The sequence below is a fragment of the Coffea eugenioides genome, chromosome 4 (assembly GCF_003713205.1).
Source record: "Coffea eugenioides isolate CCC68of chromosome 4, Ceug_1.0, whole genome shotgun sequence".
In the NCBI taxonomy this organism is placed as follows: domain Eukaryota; kingdom Viridiplantae; phylum Streptophyta; class Magnoliopsida; order Gentianales; family Rubiaceae; genus Coffea; species Coffea eugenioides.
Genome location: NC_040038.1, coordinates 12,656,022 through 12,677,428, shown reverse-complemented (window position 1 = coordinate 12,677,428; position 21,407 = coordinate 12,656,022). Strand labels below are relative to the sequence as shown.

The following is a 21,407-nucleotide window of genomic DNA, read 5'->3' as shown; positions in this document are numbered from 1 at the left end:
CACTGCCCCCTCCTCCTCTCTCCTCCCTTTCCCTCTTTCTCTCCTTTCTTCCTCATTAGCACCACCCGATCATTGATCAAACGGCCAAAAATCATCAACGGTTCGTCGTGAAGGAAGTACAAGAAAACCCAGGCTGCCATTATTACTATACACACAATTAGCGAGATCGGGTGCTAGAGCAGGCTGAGGAAGAGAATCAAGAGCTCTATAATGGCTTAGATTGTCCTAAATAACGCCACATTCATTTTGATTGGGGCAACGCTTTGTGGAAGCTAGTGGGAAGTCAAATTGAGTGGAAGTTGAACATCTCCAGCCATGGGCATCAAGTGCTGAGGCCTTCCTTGATTTGCCCTTTAGCACATGTGTCGTACTCGAGACTAGTGCCTCTGCGTCCGAATGGCATCAGGATTGTGCCATATGTTGTTGTTCTTCGGTGAGTTTGGAATGGAGGTCGCAGCTCGAGCTCTGGTCAGGATAAAAAATGGGAGGGAATGGGGTTCGAGCAGGAGGGGAGAAAAGAGAAGAGAGGAGGCAGGGGAAGAGGGAGGAAGAGAGAGGAGGGGAGGGAAGGAAGAGGGAGGTGGGGGGAAGAAGAAAGAAAAAGCAAGAGGGAGGAAAGTGGAGGATGGGGTGATCGCGGTGGGTGGCAACGTTGGTAGGTGGTGGGTGGTTGTGGGTGAAAAAATAATGAGGGTACAAAATTGTTAACGACAGTGCAGACGAAATTACCTCTCAAAAAATTACTTTTCGTCTCTTCTAGCGACATAAATAGACCCAGTGACCGAAATGGTATAGATTTATTAGTTTAGTGATATTTTTGATTAACAAAAAAGTTTAGTAACCAAAAATAGCACATTACAATAATTTATTGACATTTTGCGCAATTTGCTCAAGTCGAATTTATAGATCGAAGGAGGACGTAATAGATACTTTGAGAAGTTGAGGGACCAAATAAGAATCATAGGTAAAAATTGAGGGATTATTAAATTCATTTAGCCATTTTATATTTTTATGCATGAGATTAAAACTCATCACTAGGAAATCACAGCCAAAACTTGTTCCATACAATAAAACCATACTACTAACGGTGCAAGCTAATCAAGCTGGCTCGTAAAATCATGAGATTGTTTGGTTATGAGAGAATGCAATTAGTGATTGAAAGGTATCTCTAAAGTTACAATATAATCTTGCCATTTTCAACATGGAAGATGTACGATTTTGGGAATGTAATCAGGTCCTGTGCACATTGTGAAAAGTATCAAGAAAATAAAGTTGAAGGCTGTATTCGTCCTCCGAGAACCCTTGAAGTTTTGGGAATTTTCCCTTGTTTGATGTTAATGCTATAAACCGATCTGATTTTTTTGTTTTTTTAATAAATTGTAGGTCGCAGGAAGGTTCACTTGCACAATTCTTGAAATCAATCCAGTAAACGGTGTTCAATTAGACATCAAGGGAGATAGTTTAATTGGTTTATCAAAGGAATCATTGACAAAAAATGTCACTAGATGGGAATCTGTTATGACGAACAACTCTTAATTGATTACAAATTGTCTTTTAAAACATTCCTCGTTGTACAATCGTGTGAAGTCAACTAGAATCCATTAATTCAGGACGAAAAGCAAGATTAGAAAATTAATTATAACAAAGGGAAAAGGCATTAATTTAAACCGGAAAAAGGATGAGCAATGAAAGAATAAGAGGTATAAGAACATCTCCAAGTACATCAACCATGGCCACCACCTAGCTTGGTGGGGTGGTTCCACCAAAAATGCCACATTTAAGTGGTTTGTTTCAAAAAATTCAGGCGGGTGTGTTGTGCGCCCGTTTGATCCGGTGGTGGTTTAGTCCTCTCCGGGTTATTCCTGGGCCTCCTTAGGTCCGCCCCCTCCCCCTTAGTGTAGAATAGATTAGGTTATACAATAGTTGTCGTCTCAAAAAAAAAAAAAGTACATAAACAGCATTAGAAATCCCTTGTGCCAACTAGAAGCCAGGAATATGAAAGTTTCACTGTATATAATGTATGGGCTTCGTCAAATGATGCAATTTTAGTAACATAAAACAATAGGAGAGAAGATAAGCAAACGTGCAAGCATTAGCACCTTGGTCATCCTGCCTTTTTATCATCAATTTACAAAAGCAATTTCCACTGAGCAATTAAAGTAATAAAAAGGGGGCCATAAAACAGGGAATTCATAAAGTATATTATAGTTTAGGGTTATCATTATGAACAAAAACAGCAGCTTGTTGAAGAATCAGAGTGCAGTGGAGCCTAGATATTGGCCAACTTGTGAAGTAGGTTTTCAGGAGCACAAGCCCCCAAAACATGTCTGTCTGGCTATTATTAGTTTGATTCTATGGTTCAATTATATCAACCATTTAGAAAGGGAGAATTTTGGGATATAGGATTGGAAGATTCAACATTGATAAAAAGTAGTGTAAAGTTTTTGGAAACTTGTGAACTGTGGAGAATGGGTAATTATAGGTCACTAATGAAATAGTTAATGAGTTTGTGAATTTCTCTCGTAGCATTATTCACTGTTCGACAATTTAATGGATAAAATTATGCACTTTGCTGAATATAAATAAATAAAATATATATATATCTTAATGTGACAATATTAATTGATATTTGCACATATACAAATATGCACATATGAGTGTGCTGAACATAAATTTGTACTTTGGTTAAAAAATAAGTTTACATCTGAATATGTATATTAGAATTCATATATATATATATATGTATGTATGTATGCGCACGCCTGTACAATAAATATAGACTTGACTACGTGTGAATGAGTATGTGCATATATATTAGTAATCTTAGATGCACATACAAGATAAACATGCGACCTTACTTATAGTGTGAGTTTATTTACTAGTTATAAACAGTACTACTCCACTGTACATTTCCAAATTTCCCAAACTTATACCCTTCCTATAGACAATTAAAAAAAAAAAAAAATTCAATCTCTCACTGTTTGAATTACTATTGAATCTAATGTATGGGCATGTACTTTATAATTGAATTGTTATGTGGCAAGGAGAAAGCCGAAAGGGGACAAAAAGTAACAAAGATCTTTAACAGTAACCAAGAAAGCGGAATGATGAATAAAGTATTATGCCCCCTGTCCCCATGGAAATCAATGAAAATTATATCTTATAATTGCTTACCAAAAAAGAAAAAAGGGCTTTTGTAGACTTGAAGAATTATAACCGTCTATGTAAATTTGTTTTTTAGTCCAATGGATAATACATTTCTTGCACGTTTTATTCTATAAGAACTTAAAATATTACAAATACGTCTTCCGTAACGATCCCACGTTGAAACCTTTTGGAGGGGTGCGGGGCTTCATGACCTGCGGGTTTGGGCTCCTAATCTGTTGTGATTTCACCCACCTCCAGGAACAAAATCCATGGTCCAACGGAGGCGGTCAACTGTGAGACAATATTGGTCAGAGGTGTTAGATCTTTCATGATGTAATTTACTGAATTAGCATCCAGTGAAATATGTTGTCTGTAACAAATAATCAATTTTTTTTGTTGATCCAACTATATATTGCGAAAATTTCTCAAAACGGCTGTTAGTGTTATTTATCATTTCTAATTGAAAAAAGTAAAGTATGTATCCCTATAAGAATACATTGTCGGCAGAGGAAATATATTATATGTTGAAGCCAATTATTGATAGCAATGGCATGAACTGAAGTCAATGGTACAGATATAATATACTTCTGCATTAGTGCATATTGATCAAAAGCTTTGAAAAATTATTAATATATACGAAACTTTTAAATGACACAATAACCAGCATTACATAGGCTTTTCAAACGAAGAGCTAACTAAACTGCTGACAACAATTGTGCGCGCAAATGCACAATTTTGTGTCGGGTTAATCACAAGAATCCCCCTTAAAGTTTGGTAAGTTTTGCAGTTTAACCCTTAACATTTTTTCCCTCATTTTATCTCCTCTGTCAGTCCACCACAGCAAATGGACCATTAAAACATTGCAGTTGACGAAAATATCCCACATTTTAATCGTTAAAATTTCTGAAGAAAATGGCACTCTTCATGTTCTATAAAGAAGCGATGCCCAGAAGTTTTTTTAATATATTTTGAGCATTCATCATATCAAAAAAAGTTCTCTCCTTCAACCCTAACATTTGCAACTAAAATAGAAAAAAAAAAAGTTCCAAGTTTCTTCAAATTCATTTATTTGCGTTCTTCTAAATGTTGTTCATCACGTCAATTTGAAGAACCAAACCTAAAAACTTGTGGATGTGGAAAAATGGCACCTTGAGAAGATCTTCGACATCAAAAAATCCCGGAAGGAGATTTCTTAGATATTCAAGTTATAAGGTTTGATTTTTATGATAGACTAATTATTGTTTTGTACTTTTTAGAAAAATAATTTGAAATATGAAAATTTTTTTGTGTAGAATCATTATGCATGTAATTATTTCAAAGTGATAGGTTCGAAATTTTACGCAATGGAACAGAAATATGTGTTATATATGACCCAAACCTATGGGTACTTATGTATGTTCATTATATTTTTAGGGATAGCAATTGTTCTTTAAATATCAACTATCAGCACCGTTACAAAGTGTTTATTTTGACTACTAGTTAATAGGACAAAGTGAAAAAAAAAATATATCAGGGGATAAACTGCAAAATACACCAAACCTTGGGAGGACTTCTTAAGATTAACCCTTTTGTATCGGAAGGATCTAATGCGCCCAATATACGCTTGGATGCTTCCCTGTGTTTTCGCATGTACAGTTTGGTTATTTGCTTTGGTGCCCGTGGATTCATGCTTAGAATTTTGGAATACGATTTTGCCCTTAGGCCCCTTACCCATTCATTAACAGTTTGGATTAATGTTTATAGGGGATTTTTTATTTCACACTAACAGGTACAGAAACATACCACATTTGTAAAGAGACAGTTGAAATTTAAATAAAGATTATTTGATATTAATGGACACATTTCACATGGGAGTGTATATTAAAATTTTACTCGATGTTAAGGGCCAGTTTGGAGTTGCAGTGACTTATTAAAAAGTGCTTTTTCAATAGAATTTTTAATGAAAGTGCTTATTAAATGTTTAGGTACTTTTAAGTATATTATTTGGGTACATAATTCAATAAATACTTATTATATTGAATAATGTATAATTTAAAAATTTTTAAATGTATTTATCTCTTTATTTAGTTCATAATATAGGATAAAATGGTTAAATTTAATTATTTATTCTTAAAACGCAAAAGCCATTCAAAAAGTAGCAAATTTGAGTTTTTGTTAAAAGTGTTTTAATACCAAAACACTATTCCTAATTTTATCTGATGACATTCACCAAAGACGTCAAAAGTACTTTTAGCACCCAAAAGTGCTTTTTCACTTAAAGTACCACAATGCAAATGGGTTCTAAATTCTAGTCCATTGTGTGAAAACCTAAGAGTATTTATAAGGATAGTTCAGAAAATTCATACTTTCTTTTTTGACAATTTCTAGCAAGGAAAAAATGAGATTTAAGAAACGGGGAGAGGAGAGAGGAACTTGTTACCAAAACTCTAAATCCTAGGGTCTCAAACTTATTTCCAGTATTTATAAAGATTATTTATAGGAATAGTTTGGAAAAGTCATACTTATTTCCAGTATTTTTTAAAAATCATTGTCATTCTAATGACAGTACTCTTTGTTTCATGCTAGATTGGATTTTTTTTTCTTTTTAAGATAGAGACCATAGAACTGCTCTATTTGAAGATCACAAATTAGGAAACAGACCAAATGCATTAGGTAAGATATCCTCTAAAATTCCTTTTATCAAATCATTACCCGCTTAAATAAGTGTCTTACCAGTCCTATCAGCTGGTAACACATGGTTTAATTTCTACTACTAAACCCTCTTGCTTGCCTATTCAAATTAACTATTGGGTACATCTAACCGCTAATTAAACTTATTAAATCGTTCATGAAACCACGATACAAACATCTAAAAAGTTCAAAAACCATAGAAACTAACTATAGTAAATTAAAATTTGTGATTAAATTTTTATACACTAATAGTGTAGTAATTTTTTTACACTAGTAGTTATGAATGTATGCCACATATGCATGATTTGAATTATAAATTTGAATTCATATTATGTGGTATTGGTCTAAACATGTTAGTGTAAAAAAAATTATGTACTGACAGTGTATAAAAAATTTTACTAAAAAATTTTGTAAATCAAAATTAAAACATTTCATTAGTGTAAAAATAGAAGTTAAAACCATGATTTAATAATCCTATCACATATAGTTTAGAAAGTGTATCACTTCAAAGGTCGTGTCCAAATGATCAAAATGGAATAAGAACAAAATGATCTAAGAATGCTTTAGAAGAAAAAATCCTTTATTCTTTTTTTGATCTCCGATCATAAAATTGTGCATGCATAAGCACGCACTTCTCAGTACCAAATCCTAATAGATAACTTGGAATTGGGCTATCCATGCCGGTTTTACCCTACCATTTGCCATTCCTAGGAAACTCCACATCTCATGAAGAAAACGCGCATCAATGGAGGGTAACCTTAGCATTGCACACGTCCAAAGTTCCACTAAACCAAAAGTAAGATTCCTTGAAAGTACCTTTTTTTTCAGGTGCTGCTGCTGTTTTCACCTTCCTACTAGTTTGTACGCTAGAATTAAACACTCCAACAGTGCACTTCCTAACTCCCTCTCTTCAATTGCTTTTACATTTTGACACTGATCTCTCCAACCCAAGATCAGCATATCTCCAGCAGTTTACTGATCTTCTTCATCACAATTTAAAAGCAATGGAGGATATGTATGGATTGCCCTCCAGTAATACTACTAGTACAGAAGGCAACCCTTCTACTTGTCAGCCTCCAATTGCTGCATCTCTGAAAGAAGACGATTTTGAGGCTTTTGGGGCTTCATGGTCTTCAGCTCTATTCGATTCATCAGCATCACCAGATGCTGCAGGAGCTATTACTTGTAATTCCATTAAGAGGAGTAGTACTACTGGAACTGGATCATCCTCTTCGCAGGAAGAGAGCTTTAGTGCAATGAAAGCAAGCATCTCTTCCCATCCATTGTATACTAAACTTCTCGAGGCTTATATCGATTGCCAGAAGGTATAAAGTGTAAACTTTGCACATATGAACTAGATGTTCCTCGACAGAAGCCTTTATCACTTGAAGACTGGAATCTCTATGTGTTTATGATTGCTGCAGCTTTCACACTGTTTTTAGGTGTTTAATGAACTTCTGTGCGATTATTCTGGATGAACAAATAAAGAAGAACAGAGTTTGAGACATCATGTTAACTAATTTTCTGGTACTTTGTAGCAAAGATGGAGTTTCAGACCCAATAAGATGATCAATTCGCTGCAGGTCATTTAGGGTTTCTTTTTCTTTTGTTTATGGATCTTAGCTTGGGAAGACCGAATGGAGTTGTGCAACTAAAACAACCTACTTCTTCCTTGTCTCATGCTTCTTATTTTGTATATTGCTCTAACTTTATGCTGAGAGACTTTGTATTCTTTTTTCTTTTTTTTTTTTAAATTACAAATCAATCTTGAAATTCTTCTGCGCATGTGGATTCATAGAATTATGTCGTTTTACTTTCCAGGTCGGAGCACCACCTGAGATAGCCATGTTTTTGGATGAAATACTCCAAGAAAATCAACTTTCCATAAACAACACAGGAACATATTGCGTCAATGACGATCCTGAGCTTGATGAGTTCATGGTCTTCTTTTTTCTCGTTTTACTACTTATTTGCCTTAGTAATCAGTCTAGTTCTCGAGTTTGCTACCTTACTATTGATCTTGTATTATTTTTCTTTTTTTCATGATGAAGGAAACTTACTGTGATGTGTTGAGCAAGTATAAGCTGGATCTTGAAAAGCCTTATGATGAAGCAAGCAAGTTCTTAACCAATATGGAAAGTCAGCTGAGCAATCTCTGCAACAATACTCCCAGAATGCTTGGTTACTTTCTCTCCTTCACTCTCAGTCTTATACTACTAAAAAAGTATTATTACATGCTGTGCTTTTCTCGGAAAATGAACAGAGTTGTAAAAATTGTGTTCATTGGTTTTTGTGCTTATGGATTCTTTAAAATAAGTCTTTCATGCATACTTATTAGAGCACACATTGGATAGGAAGAGTAGAAAATTTTGTTGTCAGGTCCGGAAATCTAAGAAAAAATCCAAAGAACTAGATGGAGAATTTACATAAGAAAGGATTAAGAGGATTGCAAATAACATTCATGTACCATCAAACAGTAATTTCTAGTTCCAAAAACCCTAGAAACTAGTAGCACCATTTTTTTTTAAAGCAAGTAGTGGTTCTGTTTGGTTATATATAGAAAACAGCATGGAGGCTTGCTGTGTTTATGGCTTAAATAATGCTAGTGGCTGTTTCATAAGGTTTTGGTTGTACCTTATATTCTTGTTTGCTGGAAAGAGTGGAAGTTGGAAAACAATTTGTAGTACTATAGAGCATTTACTAACTGGCAAACCTTGAGCGTCATAAACCTGGCAAAGAGTTCATTGGCTAGAAGAGTTTGTGCACTTGTGGGGTTGAGGGATGGTACAGTGGCACTGGAAGGAAACCATCTTTCTCTTTTGCAGTGTTGTATTTCTGTACTAGTTCTTCGGGGTCACTTCTTCTTGCGGAGATCAAATTGAAAGAAATAAACTCCAACTTCTTGGTGGACAATTTTTCATGTTTCAGAGTCTTAATCATAAATAGACTGCTTAGTTATAGCACTTAAGCCTAATCCTTGATGTGGAAGGAAACCTTTCTATCCTGGCATCAAATGTACGCGGAGAAGTAGCCTATTTTCTTCAGCTTTTCTGTAAGAGGAAAGGTCAAAAAGCCTCAAAGAATCAACTATTATTCATTACAAATTAAAACTAATGCAATTTCAATTTTTTGTGATATATGGGCTTTTTTCATACTCTCAAAGAGAGAGAAGGAAGAGAAAAAAGGGGTTCACATTTAAGCCCTTCATCTCCTCTCTCAATATATACTTCTTTTAAGTATTCCTCCAATCCCACTACTGTTATTGCCCTTGTCAGAATTCAAGTCAAACTTGTTAGTGTTCGCATAATCGTATTACACATACTCTTTAACTTACAAAATTTCGAATTTTAAAGCCTAGTTTTGAATGAAAATTTTGACATGGTACCATCAAATTTTTGAAAAATTAAGTAAATCAATATAAATTTTTTAGTTGCTAAACAAGTCCCATTGGCACAAATAACGATGTTAATGGCATGGCCAGACTGTAACTTGTATTCTGTTCCAAAAATTGATTTTCAATAACGTATTGGATAATGATGAAAATGTTCAAAACATGAACGGATTCTGTATTCAGATACTCTTCCTCCTATTTGACAGTTAACTGAGATCTGGTTAGCCATGTAAGTATTTTAGGATGCTTAGCAGCTTTTCAATGAGAATATGTAAAAGATATGAAGATTATCTTATCTTCTAATGCAGCAATAATATGTTAGGCTGTATTTAAGGTTTTAATATGTAGGTGATCTCCTCCGGCCAAAGTGAAATCAGAAAAAAGTGACTCTTGGAAACAGTTGGGCACGCTTTCTAATGTGGGAACTAAAACCTAAACTGAAAGCAAATCTCTTTTCTAAGTTTTTAATTCATTTTCATTGCGATCAAGTACTTAGGAGTAAAGTTCACAGCCATTGGAATCTTGCTTAAGGGCACGTGAGATGATGGCAAAATCAAAGTAACAAAGAGTTGTGTTTCCAAAACATCACGTTCATATGTGTTGGCTGTATGATTTTTGTCTTCCAATGGCATCCATTCCTCCTTCTGATTGCTTGGGCTTTTTTTTCTTTTACGTTGTATCACTTTGTTTCTAGTAAAATAATGTTGCCAAATGTACTTGGCTTGCTGATATAGTATGGCCTCAAACTACATTTAGCATCATCTGAGAGAAAAGCTGATTTCAGGTGCATTCTCCCTAGATGTATTCAAAGTTTGGCTGCAATGTTTTAGTTCATGTTTGATTGACTGATTCCACTATATACTACTTTTAGGGCATTTGTGCATACTATATTCTAACAATTTCTAACACCTCAAAGTTCATTTGTGATAAGTATGTCCCCAAGTTATGTTTTAACCAATTGATATACGGTCCCAAAGCTACTTTCGTTTTTGGGTAGCTGCTTGTTCAGGAATAGTTATTTTTTATTTTTTTTTATGGATATAATAATTAATTTTTTGGGGCAATTTTATTATCTTTAAACGAGGAAAAGGTATTCTTTGACCAAAGAAAAAAACTAGTAGTTCTTCAGGCTGTTCATTTTATCATGTGTAGTCCATACTTAACCTTAAATTGACATTTGATTCCCGCTCGCTCTTTCTATTTTAGTTGGCTCACATTTGGTAAGACAAATCTAACTTTTTGTAAATTGATCATACTAAAGATTCCTTTCTTACGATTCTCCAATCATAAAATCTATATTTGTATATCAAAATATATTCAGGTCTTCTACATGTTATGTTGGTTTGTGATAAGTTGAATTTTTATTTTTATCCTATTGGAATGCTTCATAGAAAAGGCATAAGAGGAAATGGATTATATCTCTATTTGAGTTGTCTAGAGGATTTTTGCTTTTTCCATCTTTTAACTCGAACATCTTCAGTATCCCAATATTTTATCTCCATGTTGAACTTCCATTTATTTTTTTGGCCTTATTGATTCTTTTCTGAATTCGCTGAGAAATTCATAGTTAGTGGTTTTTGTGATATAGTTTGGGTACGTGAAAAAAGAAACCTATACATGTTAGTGCTCTATTTATTGTGTTTCTAATTGTTTTCTTGTTTGGGCTCAAAAACCGATGGAAATGAAGTGCAATGGGTCTTTCTTTTTAAATTTTTTCTAACACGAAAAAGTGTGGGACTTAAGAAACAGGGAGGAGGCAGAAAAATTTAAATCCAGAACCTCGAATTTCTAAGATGACAATGAATTAGTTGTATTCTTGATAGTGAAATTAGGTGCAAGATCGGTAACCACAATATTTTGTCGATCGTTTTTGCTTTAGGTTGTTTTTGTTTCTGTATGATACGGACAAGATAATTAATTTGACAAACAGTTAAACTTAGATGCAGATAGCACGAATTAAATATAAAACAGAAAAAGAAAGATAATAACATCTGGCTGCTTTCATTGTGTTCGTTGTTGATTAACTTTAGCTAACTAAAAGCTAGACATTTTTTGTACTATTATTCATTAATCTTGTTGGACCAAGGGAAGCGCTGCTCCACCAACTCCAGAAGTACTTCGAAATGTTCCGTGAGAAAAGTCACTTCTAAGTTCATCTAGCATAAATAATGAAATTGACTATTAATTAGTCTAGGTCTTTCAACTCCAAAACTTTAGTGTAGCCTAATAGTCTTAGAAACTTTCCTAAGAACCTTTTAGGCAAAGAAGTTAATTAGACTACCTATAAGATCATTTTGAAGTGCTATAATACTATTAAATACCATTTCTGCAATTATTTATGATGAATTTCTAATAGTTTACAGTTTCCATATTTGGTTAAAGTTAATTAAATATTTTGTATTTTTAAATTGAGTGGGGTTCAACATATATCTTTATCTATACTTCAATACTTGAATTAAGAGTAGGGATAATTTTAGAAACCTCCCTTGAGGCCTCTAACAATTTCAAGAAGCTCCCCTTAGGTTTCAAAAATTACACTCACATCTCTTGCTTTTATTATTTATGCTTCAAAGCAGGCTCAATAGGCTACCAATTCCTTCAAATATCCTAAACTACCCTTTTTGTCAAAAAGAAAAAAAGGAAAAATAAAAAGAGCTCTGTTGATTGTCTTTCTTCTAACACCAAAGCCAACAAACTCTTTCTGCCAAAAACAAAAATTCAAAAAAAAAATTCAACTATGATGATTGCCCTTTTCCAAGCAATGCCACCACAAAGGCCAAGCAAACACCCCAATTTAAATCAAAATAAATTCCAATAATTCTAGCACTCAAAACACTACAACCTAATTTATGTCCAATAGCCTCAACCCCTACATTTACTACACAAGTTAATTAAATCAATCACTTGGTGCTAAACTGGATAAAACTCGACCTCAAATTTTACTCAAATCTAACACTTCATCAACAATCAATAGCGCAACTCTTTTGTCTTCCTCTCTTTGCAGCATCTTTTTTTTTTTTTTCAACCGCCCATTTCTAAAACCCATCCATCCCTCAAATTCTTGACTTTTGACATCACTAAGTTTTATCACCCATAATCAACCAACATTGGATAAAATAAATAGACGCAGAAAAATCAAACCCATTACATTTAGAAGTAAAAGGATAAAAAGGATGAATCTAATCATATTTGCAAAAAAGAGATAAGAATAGAGATAAAAGAAGAAGAAGAAGAAGAAGAAAGGAAGGGAAGGGAAGCAGAGGGATAAATACGGCAAGGGATGATAGATAGAATTTTGTCTTGAATTGGAGGAAGAATATTAGGCAGAGAGAAATGAATAGCAAGAATTTAGCAAAAAAGGAAATGGAAGAAAAGTAAGGTAAACAAGAGGAAGTGTGTATGAGAGAGAGAAAGATAGAATAAGTCAATTTTGGTTTTTCTTGGAATTCCTAAAGTTTTCCAAAAAAAAAAAAGGTCATTAAGTATCCTATATAGGGTAGTAGAGTACTTTTGTTGCAATAGGGGAGGTATGTGTAATTTTGAAATATTAAGGGGAGCTCTATGAAATTATTAGAAATCTCAGGGGAGGTTTCTGAAATTATCCCTTAAGAGTATTGTCCGTCACAAAAGGTCTTGGCAAAATGGTAGTTTAACATTTTTTAGTATTCAGTTTTCAATTGACAAATTGACTTTCTAATTTCAATGAAATAACTTTTGAGATTTGTCCCTTTTTTTTTTACTATTCATACATTTAAATTAAATAGAGCTAATCTGACTCCATCTCATGTAAGAGGAAGAGCTTTGAATTAATTATGTTTCTCTAACATTAGTTTTTTGTGACTCCATCGGATCTGAGAGGGGAGTGATTAACATAATTCAAAATTGTCTTGTAGATTTATACCTTTTTCTTGGACAAGCAACAGCTTTAATAGAAATACGATCATGACTGTACTTAATTTTCATAGCAAGAAAGGTACAATTCAAATTAACTTTTATCATCTATAATTAAGTCCTTTACACCTTTTAAATTAAGAAGTTAAAGAATGATTTTAATAGCTATAGTCCTTTTTTCAATTTCTTTTCACATCTAAACTAAATACCACAAAAAATCTTGAATCACTTGTTGTGGAATTTAACAGTTAAATATTCGACAAATCTATAGCCTCTATATAAAAGGAAAAGAAAACAGTTTTTTGAGAATATAGTTGGTAATATGTTAACAAAGAAATCATGCATTATTTAAATTATTATTTGTTATTATGTCACATCCAAACTTAAAATTTTTACATAAGATATAATGTAAAGCTAGTACGTGCAAACAGATCTATCTTACAATTTCTTAGTAGGAAGCAAGAAAGAATAAGTGAGTAATATTCCGCTTACAAAAGTTTTAGCCATTAACGAATATAAATGTTGATTAAATCATGTTTGATAAATGTACATTTCTGTCAAATTCTTCATATTTCTTTGCTTAATACCATCCACAATTATATTAAGCTTAAATCTGCAGTTTTTAGGAAGAAAAGTTGTAATCAACCTGCAAGCTTTTACTCTCAAATTTCCTGCAGGATAGTATCATTCCGAATCCAATGAAATTTATACCCCTTAATATTTGTGAAAATTATAAACTCCCCTCCCCCCAATCCAAAAAAGTTGTGCACATTGTTTAATTGAGGGTCCTGTTTATCTTGAATTTGTGCATAATTATTTTATGATTCTAAAACACCACCAGGCTTTTCTGCTTTATTTGTCATTATTAATATATTGTTATGTTATTAGATGAGGCAGCAAGGTCTTCAAATGAAGATGGAAGCAGTGGTGAAGTGGAGGTTCTACAAGAGAAAAGCTTTAATGGGCCAGCTGAAGTCAATGAAATTAAGGAAAAGCTCTTAGTGAAATATAGTGGTTATATAAGTTCCCTAAGGCGTGAGTTCTGCACAAAGAAGAAAAAGGGAAAGCTACCTAAAGATGCTAGGCAAATACTGCTGAATTGGTGGAAAGTTCACTGTGATTGGCCTTACCCCACGGTAAATATTTCTAAATTTTAATACATTAATATGATGATTAAACCCTTAATACAATATTTATTAATGTTACTTCTATAAGAGTAAGTTGGATAAAAAAAAAACCATAACAATTTGAATTAAGCATATTTTCTTAAGTTTTTATCTATTTGGTGCCCTAAGTCTTAAGATTAGCAATCAAGAAGTGGAAAAAGCCTCAACTATTAGACTTTTAAAATTATGACCCACACCCTGAATTATGTAGATTGTCTCAAAAAGATTTACCCTTTGCAAGAAAAAGTGACGACAATGAATTGACGAACCCTTATATAAATTTGTAAGTAACCATTAGCTAGGCAAATTCAATTCAGAGACATATGCATGCGATTATATTTGCATGTGTATACATTGATACAAACACATGTACACACACCCACAATCTGCACAGACAGACAAATATGTACTTATAGATACATATAGGAAATATTACTTCCACAAAACTTGTTTAGTTTCTCAAGCACCTCTCTGATTTTTATTTGCTCTAAGGCTAAGTAACTCATTAAGTCTGCCTTAAGCATGTTAGTGGTTAGTGTATTCATGTTAGATCCAAACCTAGATCATCATGGTTTGAAAAAAAAAAAACCCTAATCCTCAAGAGTCTAGGTACCTATTGGACATTCACGGGCATTTCTATGATGCGCAATTATCAATTGGAATTTTAAAAGCAATAATAAATATGGATTTCGAAGATATTAGACATTTATAACCAAATTACCATTTTCAAGTTGCAAAATTGACATTCAAGAATAGTGCGTGGAAGAATTATGGACAAAAGTGTTGAAATAATATTAACTAACTATATCTCTTGAAATATTATCAACTAATTATGGGTCTGGATATGGGCGTGAATTATAGAAACTCAAACCCTATCGAGGACTATTTTTCTCTTGTAAGGTGTAGGTCTAATAGTGTTTGGTTAATATAAAAATTTAGACCGAGACCAATTGAGAATGTGATGATCTAGATTGAGATTAGGTAAAATTTGAGCCGTTAACATGCATAGTCTACCTCCTCATTTTCTCCTAACCAAGAAATGTTGGGCTGTTAGTCTTCTTGATTAACAAAACTTTAAAGGATATTCGATAAACTAAAAAGGCTGTGCAAATATTAATTTTCATACAACAATATCATTATACAAACTTGTAATTGACTACAAGAGAAAAAGCCATTTGCCAATTCATGTGAAGTTTATATGAATAAAAGTTGGACGCATATTGGATAGTTATCAGCGTAATTCAATTATGCCACATTTTGTAGTAATTCCTCAGATAAAGTTAGAAAAACAATAACAAGGAATCACTGTGAAGAACCCCTAAGTTCTAACTGCTTAATTTTCGACCTTTGATTCTCACACCTGTTTCCCACACACAAACAGAAGTATCTGTGTCATCATTTACCATTACTATGATGTATATTTTCCTGCATATTTTGTGTAAAATATGTGGAAAACTCATGATTGTCGTGCAGGAAGCAGACAAGATAGCTTTGGCTTCATCAACAGGTTTAGACCAAAAGCAGATAAACAATTGGTTCATAAACCAAAGAAAGCGCCATTGGAAACCACCCGAAAACCTACAATATCCATCTCTTATTAACAACAATGAGTATGGATCATTTTTCCTGAATGTTGACTAATGCTAAACAGGAACCATATAGATCAGCAATCTATGCATATTGTGAAACTTGATCTTTATCACATGGAATACTTTATAATTTTTCTTTTCTCTTTTGGGCATATGCTCTTTTGATCATTGTTATCTTATTTGCAATTAATTGATGGAAAAACCAATATCACTGGACTAGGGTTTTTCCATTGCAAGGTTTCGGGTTGAAATCCTGTACCTAACAGTTGGGATGGATGCAAAGAATAAAATGATAACAATAACGATGATCATAAAGATAACAGAAACACCAAATGGCATACACTATTTTTTTTCTTTTCATTTATTAATTATATTGTCTGTATCCATCTGGGAGTATACCATTTTAATTAATTAGTCTGATTAGTCCAAGTCCAGCCACTCATTTCCATTAATAAAATTTCTACTGAGAAAAGGCAAGGCATCTGAGGGAGTGAAATATTTTGCCCATGACACCCGGTGACTCCTGTCTGCTATTTTCCAGTGTTCTTGAACTCTCCAAAATTAGAGTCCTATAAAAAAAAAACAAAAACCTTTGTTAGAATAATGGTTAGAATGCATGAATGCCTCTAGTACATTAGATCAAACTTTGTTAAAATAATATGAATTTCACTGTGTTACAATGCAAAGGTTTAGACACTTGGCACACCTTGATTTATCCAATTTGTGAAAACTAACTTAGGATCTATGTGTTTCGAAAGTGTGCACATTAATGCAACTTCTTAAACAGAATGAGGCCATTATTGTACTAAGAATGCCTAATTTGTCACTAGATCACAATCAAAGTAATATCTTGCTAGAGAAGAAGCAGCTTGTCCAAGTGCACAACAGCACAAGTTCCCTTTTAGATATTTCTTTTTGGATTAATGCTTTTTACCCTTTTAGATATTTCTTTTTGGATTAGTCTTTTATGCACTATTAGTATTGGATGAATGATAACTAATGAAATTTAAACTTGAAATTCAAATTTTAAATATGTGTCATATATCTAACCGTGATAGTTTATACAATATCAGTGCATATAAGATTTACTCTTTTTTTTTCCTCTTCTTTTCCTGGTAGTTATATAAAAAAAGTTTACTGTAGCATATTTTTATTAAATGCGTATGCCTAATAAAAAGGAAAAATATGACTAAAACCTATTTCAGAGTTTTTCGTAAACATGTTCACTAAAATAATTTAGGTAAAATTCTATTACAGACCCGGTCTGAGTGTACTACAGTTTACCTAACAGATGGACCTCAGGTGAACCCACTGTAGGACCAAACATTTCCCTGAAAATCTATGTCAGAGTTTTCTCTAATTCGATGCCATTTTATTGATTCTTGAATTTATTAGACAGGGCATGGAATTAAGAAAATTATTTAACGTGCTTACTTTTGTTTAGCCGGATCATTCCCATCACTCCAATCTCGAGGATCTATGACATTGTCCAATTCCAGTAACAAGAGAAGTTTGCCAGTTCCAGTAACGTTACTTCCCAGGAAAGCAAATCCTCCAGTTGTATTAAGATTATCCCTGTTGTTAACAGCTATCACTCCTTTACCCTTGGCTATTGAATTGATGGTTGACTCCTATTTGAGCAAATGAACAAATTGCAAGAAACTTTAGGGTTAGCAAATAGACATAAAATTCTCAAGACAAAAAGCAGATATAAAACTAATGTAGCATTTCTTTCCTGTAATTTTTTCATGCTTTTTGTAGCATAATCTAATTTGGTTTAATCTCGACAAACAATATCCTATCTCGAGTACATCTAAAGTTTTGAATCGACACATGCTGAATAATATTAACTCATTATATACTTACACTACCCATCCAACTATATTTCTGGTGCCATAGTTTTAAAAATATGCACCAGAGGAAAGTCGAATAGAAACTATAATAAGGAAGATAAGGAAATAATGAAAATCAAATACTTAACTTCATACAGTGATGTAGCACTTCCCACTATGATCTTATCAGATCCTTGGATGAATGATTCAAGATGAAGCTATAGCAGTGAGGATGGCACTAATGAAAGCAAGACAGCTGAGATGGCAAAGGATCAAAGTCATAATTGCAAACAAACATCTCACAGCCTTGCTAAATTCTGGGACAGGAGATAATCCAAACATGGTCACGCTGGTGGAAGACATAATTGTTCCAGCTAAACTGTTTCAAATTTTGCTCCTTGCTGTAAGGAATAGTAGTAGTATGACTCAGTGTAATCAAATTAGCCTTTATGCTCTAAGCATATGCATGGATAAGGAGATAACTTTTGTTGCTCCTTAAGTGTCATGGTACACTTTATAAAGTTGCTTGAGCTGTTGCTCAAATATTGTAAAGTTCAGTTTATATAAAATTCCATCTAACGTTTCCGAAAAAAAAAAAAGATTCAAGAAAATAGTGTTTTCCATTGTCAACCAAAACTGTGCCCTGGTTTCCTAGTAGTCGTACTTTATAGTAAAAATTTTTGTCTCCTGTTATTTTCAGTGCAGCAACTTCTTTATTCCGAGTGTTTCCAGGGGGAGAAACACCTGTATTCTACAATTTCATGAAAAAAGAATTAGTGTCACTATGCGATGAATTCATAGAAAACAAGACATGTATTTGTAACTGAATTTTTTTTAAGAGGTTCTAAGTTCAAAACCTCCCTTCTATTTCTCTTGCCTCTTAAATTCCAGTACTACCCTGCTGAAAAATAAAAAGATAATAAAGAAGAAATTTTCTATTCTATGCCCTCAAACATTAAGAAAAACAAATGTTATAAACTTACAATAAGATTTGACACTTACAAAATTCTTTGATTATCATTACCTTTGGACTATACATAACATTTAAAAAAAAAAATTTACACTTTCATAGAAAAAGTGACACAAAGCTAACTTTAATCGTGCTGCATATAATGTTGAGAGCAAAAAAGAAATCTGCTCAACCTTTTCTTCCAATCAATAATTTTACAATACCCAAATGGCATGTAAGAAACTTTAATTAGTTTTGTACTTTTAGTGCTAAGGCCCAAGGCTATATACCTCAAATGTGATGTTGGTGGCAACAACGTAACTGGCTTCAACGGTGACTGTTACTGAGTCGTTCCAAGTAATAACTGTTTTAGATTGTCCATCATCGACTCCAATTAAAGTAATATAGTCCTTATATTTTGGAATAGTCACCTTTTCCCTACACAAAAATAGCAATTAATGGGTGGATATTCCAAAAACACGTTTTGTGATATACAATTTAAATGAAATTATTCATGTAGCACTTTGAAATTATTGTTAATTTCAAATATTTTTAGAATCAATATTCACTTATTCTTCTAGTTAGATATGATCAGGGAAATTAGGGATGAATTTCCCGAATAGTATCCTCACATTTAATACAGCTATATGACACCTAATTTATCATTTAGAGACACATTGCTCACATTTACTACTATCTTGCACTTAGATACTTTCTCAATATAATTTTATTTCTTTTCACAAGTTAACATCTAAGCCCCTTCATATTGAAACAAAAAGTATTTAAAAAAAAATGTAACGAATGGCTTAGATCAAGCCAAACTAGACTCGATTTAAACCATAAATTGCATGCCATGATTGTCACCAGCAAGGGTGAAAGCACTACAGAATCAACTTAATGAGTATTCATGGAGTATCCGATAGACAAATCCATAAAAAATAATTATTGAAGGAGTTGTCACTACATGTGCATACCTATAGATTCCTGGATGTATGTAAATTTTGAATCTGTTAATATTGTCTGTTCGAACCTTGTCGATTGCAGCTTGCACTGAAGTAAAGTTGCCCTTTCCATTCAGATCAACTTCCACAAACGGTTCATGAGACTGGGTATGTGCAACACTTACGTCGGACCATGTTATAAGCTCAGGTCCAACACCACCCCTAGAAGCATTAACTACGATATTACGCCAAAAGAAAAACATCAAGAAAACCACAGCAAAGGTACTAGAGTTTCTTAAATCCATGATCTGGGATTTGTCTGGTAAGGAAGCAGAAAAGGGTCTGAATTTGTAGGAGGTTACAAGAAAAAGAAATAGCCTTCAAGTAGATATTTATGTACGTAAATTCATGTGTGTTAAGAAAAATTGGAATATTAATGTAGAGATGACGTGCAATAAATTAAAGGATTAAATTAGAGTTTAAGGAACTGCTTTTAATACAATGGCTTTTAAGTGTTTGAGATCTTCTAGTTCAGTTATTGATAACACGTTATCATGTGTTTTTTTCTTTCCAACTCATTAATTATGCAATGTGTTGTAATGGATTTTCTCGAATTTATCTTACATGAGATGATATTTCAACATGCCTACAAATATATCAAAAAATTCTTGCAGAATATATTGACGTAGAATTTTTTAATACATTCTTAAGTCGAGCAACTGAAGGGTTAGTGCGTTATTTTCTTGTTTGCTTTATTCTTAGTAAAACTATAGGTTGGGGCCTAAGGGATTAGAAGTCATCACTTTTTAAATCTTATCTTTTTCCTGCTTAAAAAAAAAAATCTGAAAAGAAGAATATAAGTGGTTTTAAATTTTTTAAGGATGTCTTGACATCTAAGAAAGAACGTGATATTCAATGTATGTATATTTGATGTCCCTATTTTTCACTGCACAGGATTGAGGTGGATATAGGGGTTTAGGGAACGTACCACAGAAAACAGTGGCTGAAATCTGAATGCCTGCTAAAGCAATGGGAGAAAAATAGCATGAATAGACTTTGGCTTTTAATTAATTAGTAAGAATTTTGAAGGAAGTCGTCTTGTGGTAAGTTGTGTACTTAATTATGGCATTGTAGACATATTTATGCCAACATTATTTTAGTTTGTCTTTCTTATATACACTAAAATGTATTTTGCCACCATACTTCTCTGAGGATAGTGTTACCAATTCAAATTCAAATACAGTTTGGTGTAAATTTATGCGGTCCTTCAGTTTTTGTTTCGCGCGAGCCAATTTAGCCCTTTGCGCTTTTGTAAAATCTCTGCCTCATTTTTATCATACCGTACGTGGATGTAAATTAAAGTAGATAGGCTATTAATCTTCAAATCTAACAAAAAATACAGAAAAAAATGAAATAAAACAAAAAAAATGTTTCGAATATTATTATACACACGTTTAAATGACTACTAAAAAGAGATTGCAATTTGATAATTCACGTGAAATTTATATGAGTTGGATGCGCATTGCACATGATACAAAAATATATAAACTACATTATCATGTATATATTGCTGCATATATTGTATGAAATGTATGAAAAGCCCATGATTTTCTTAGTTGCGAGGAAGCAGACGAGATTGCTTTCGCTTTATCAACCACCGGCTAAAACCAAGTCCCTTAGAATTGATCAAGATGGTAGAATTGGTGTCATATCTTCCTGTCAATTCAAATTCTAGCTTCTCTTGGAACATCCGTCCATCGCATAGGACTTGTCTAGTGTATATTACCTTTCATGTAGTTTGGTTTCGTATAGTTGACGGGCTATTGCATGA

At 33.2% G+C, this 21,407-nt stretch overlaps 2 protein-coding genes across 2 annotated transcripts; one reads left to right on the top strand and one right to left on the bottom strand.

The window, feature by feature from the left end:
- Nucleotides 1-396: 396 nt before the first annotated feature.
- On the top strand, nucleotides 397-15,906 carry LOC113769066 (homeobox protein knotted-1-like 1). The gene is made up of 6 exons (XM_027313549.1): nucleotides 397-655; nucleotides 6,646-7,142; nucleotides 7,639-7,758; nucleotides 7,869-7,998; nucleotides 13,988-14,235; nucleotides 15,739-15,906. The coding sequence occupies exons 1-6, from the start codon at nucleotides 397-399 to the stop codon at nucleotides 15,904-15,906; spliced, it is 1,422 nt and encodes a 473-aa protein (XP_027169350.1).
- A 1,378-nt stretch (nucleotides 15,907-17,284) lies between these two features.
- On the bottom strand, nucleotides 17,285-19,881 carry LOC113769065 (pectinesterase QRT1-like). The gene is made up of 4 exons (XM_027313548.1): nucleotides 19,610-19,881; nucleotides 18,926-19,073; nucleotides 18,351-18,437; nucleotides 17,285-17,485 (listed from the first exon to the last, which is right to left on the bottom strand). The coding sequence occupies exons 1-4, from the start codon at nucleotides 19,879-19,881 to the stop codon at nucleotides 17,285-17,287; spliced, it is 708 nt and encodes a 235-aa protein (XP_027169349.1).
- Between the last annotated feature and the right edge of the window lie 1,526 nt (nucleotides 19,882-21,407).

Coding starts and splice junctions, on each gene's coding strand:
- LOC113769066 (XM_027313549.1), top strand. CDS start 397: ATGGCATCAGGATTGTGCCATATGTTGTTGTTCTTCGGTGAGTTTGGA. Junction 656..6,645: donor CGCGGTGGGTGGCAACGTTG/GTAGGTGGTGGG, acceptor CTTTTTTTTCAG/GTGCTGCTGCTGTTTTCACC. Junction 7,143..7,638: donor CTTATATCGATTGCCAGAAG/GTATAAAGTGTA, acceptor TTTACTTTCCAG/GTCGGAGCACCACCTGAGAT.
- LOC113769065 (XM_027313548.1), bottom strand. CDS start 19,881: ATGGATTTAAGAAACTCTAGTACCTTTGCTGTGGTTTTCTTGATGTTT. Junction 19,074..19,609: donor ATACATCCAGGAATCTATAG/GTATGCACATGT, acceptor ATTTTTGTGTAG/GGAAAAGGTGACTATTCCAA. Junction 18,438..18,925: donor CCACCAACATCACATTTGAG/GTATATAGCCTT, acceptor ATGAAATTGTAG/AATACAGGTGTTTCTCCCCC.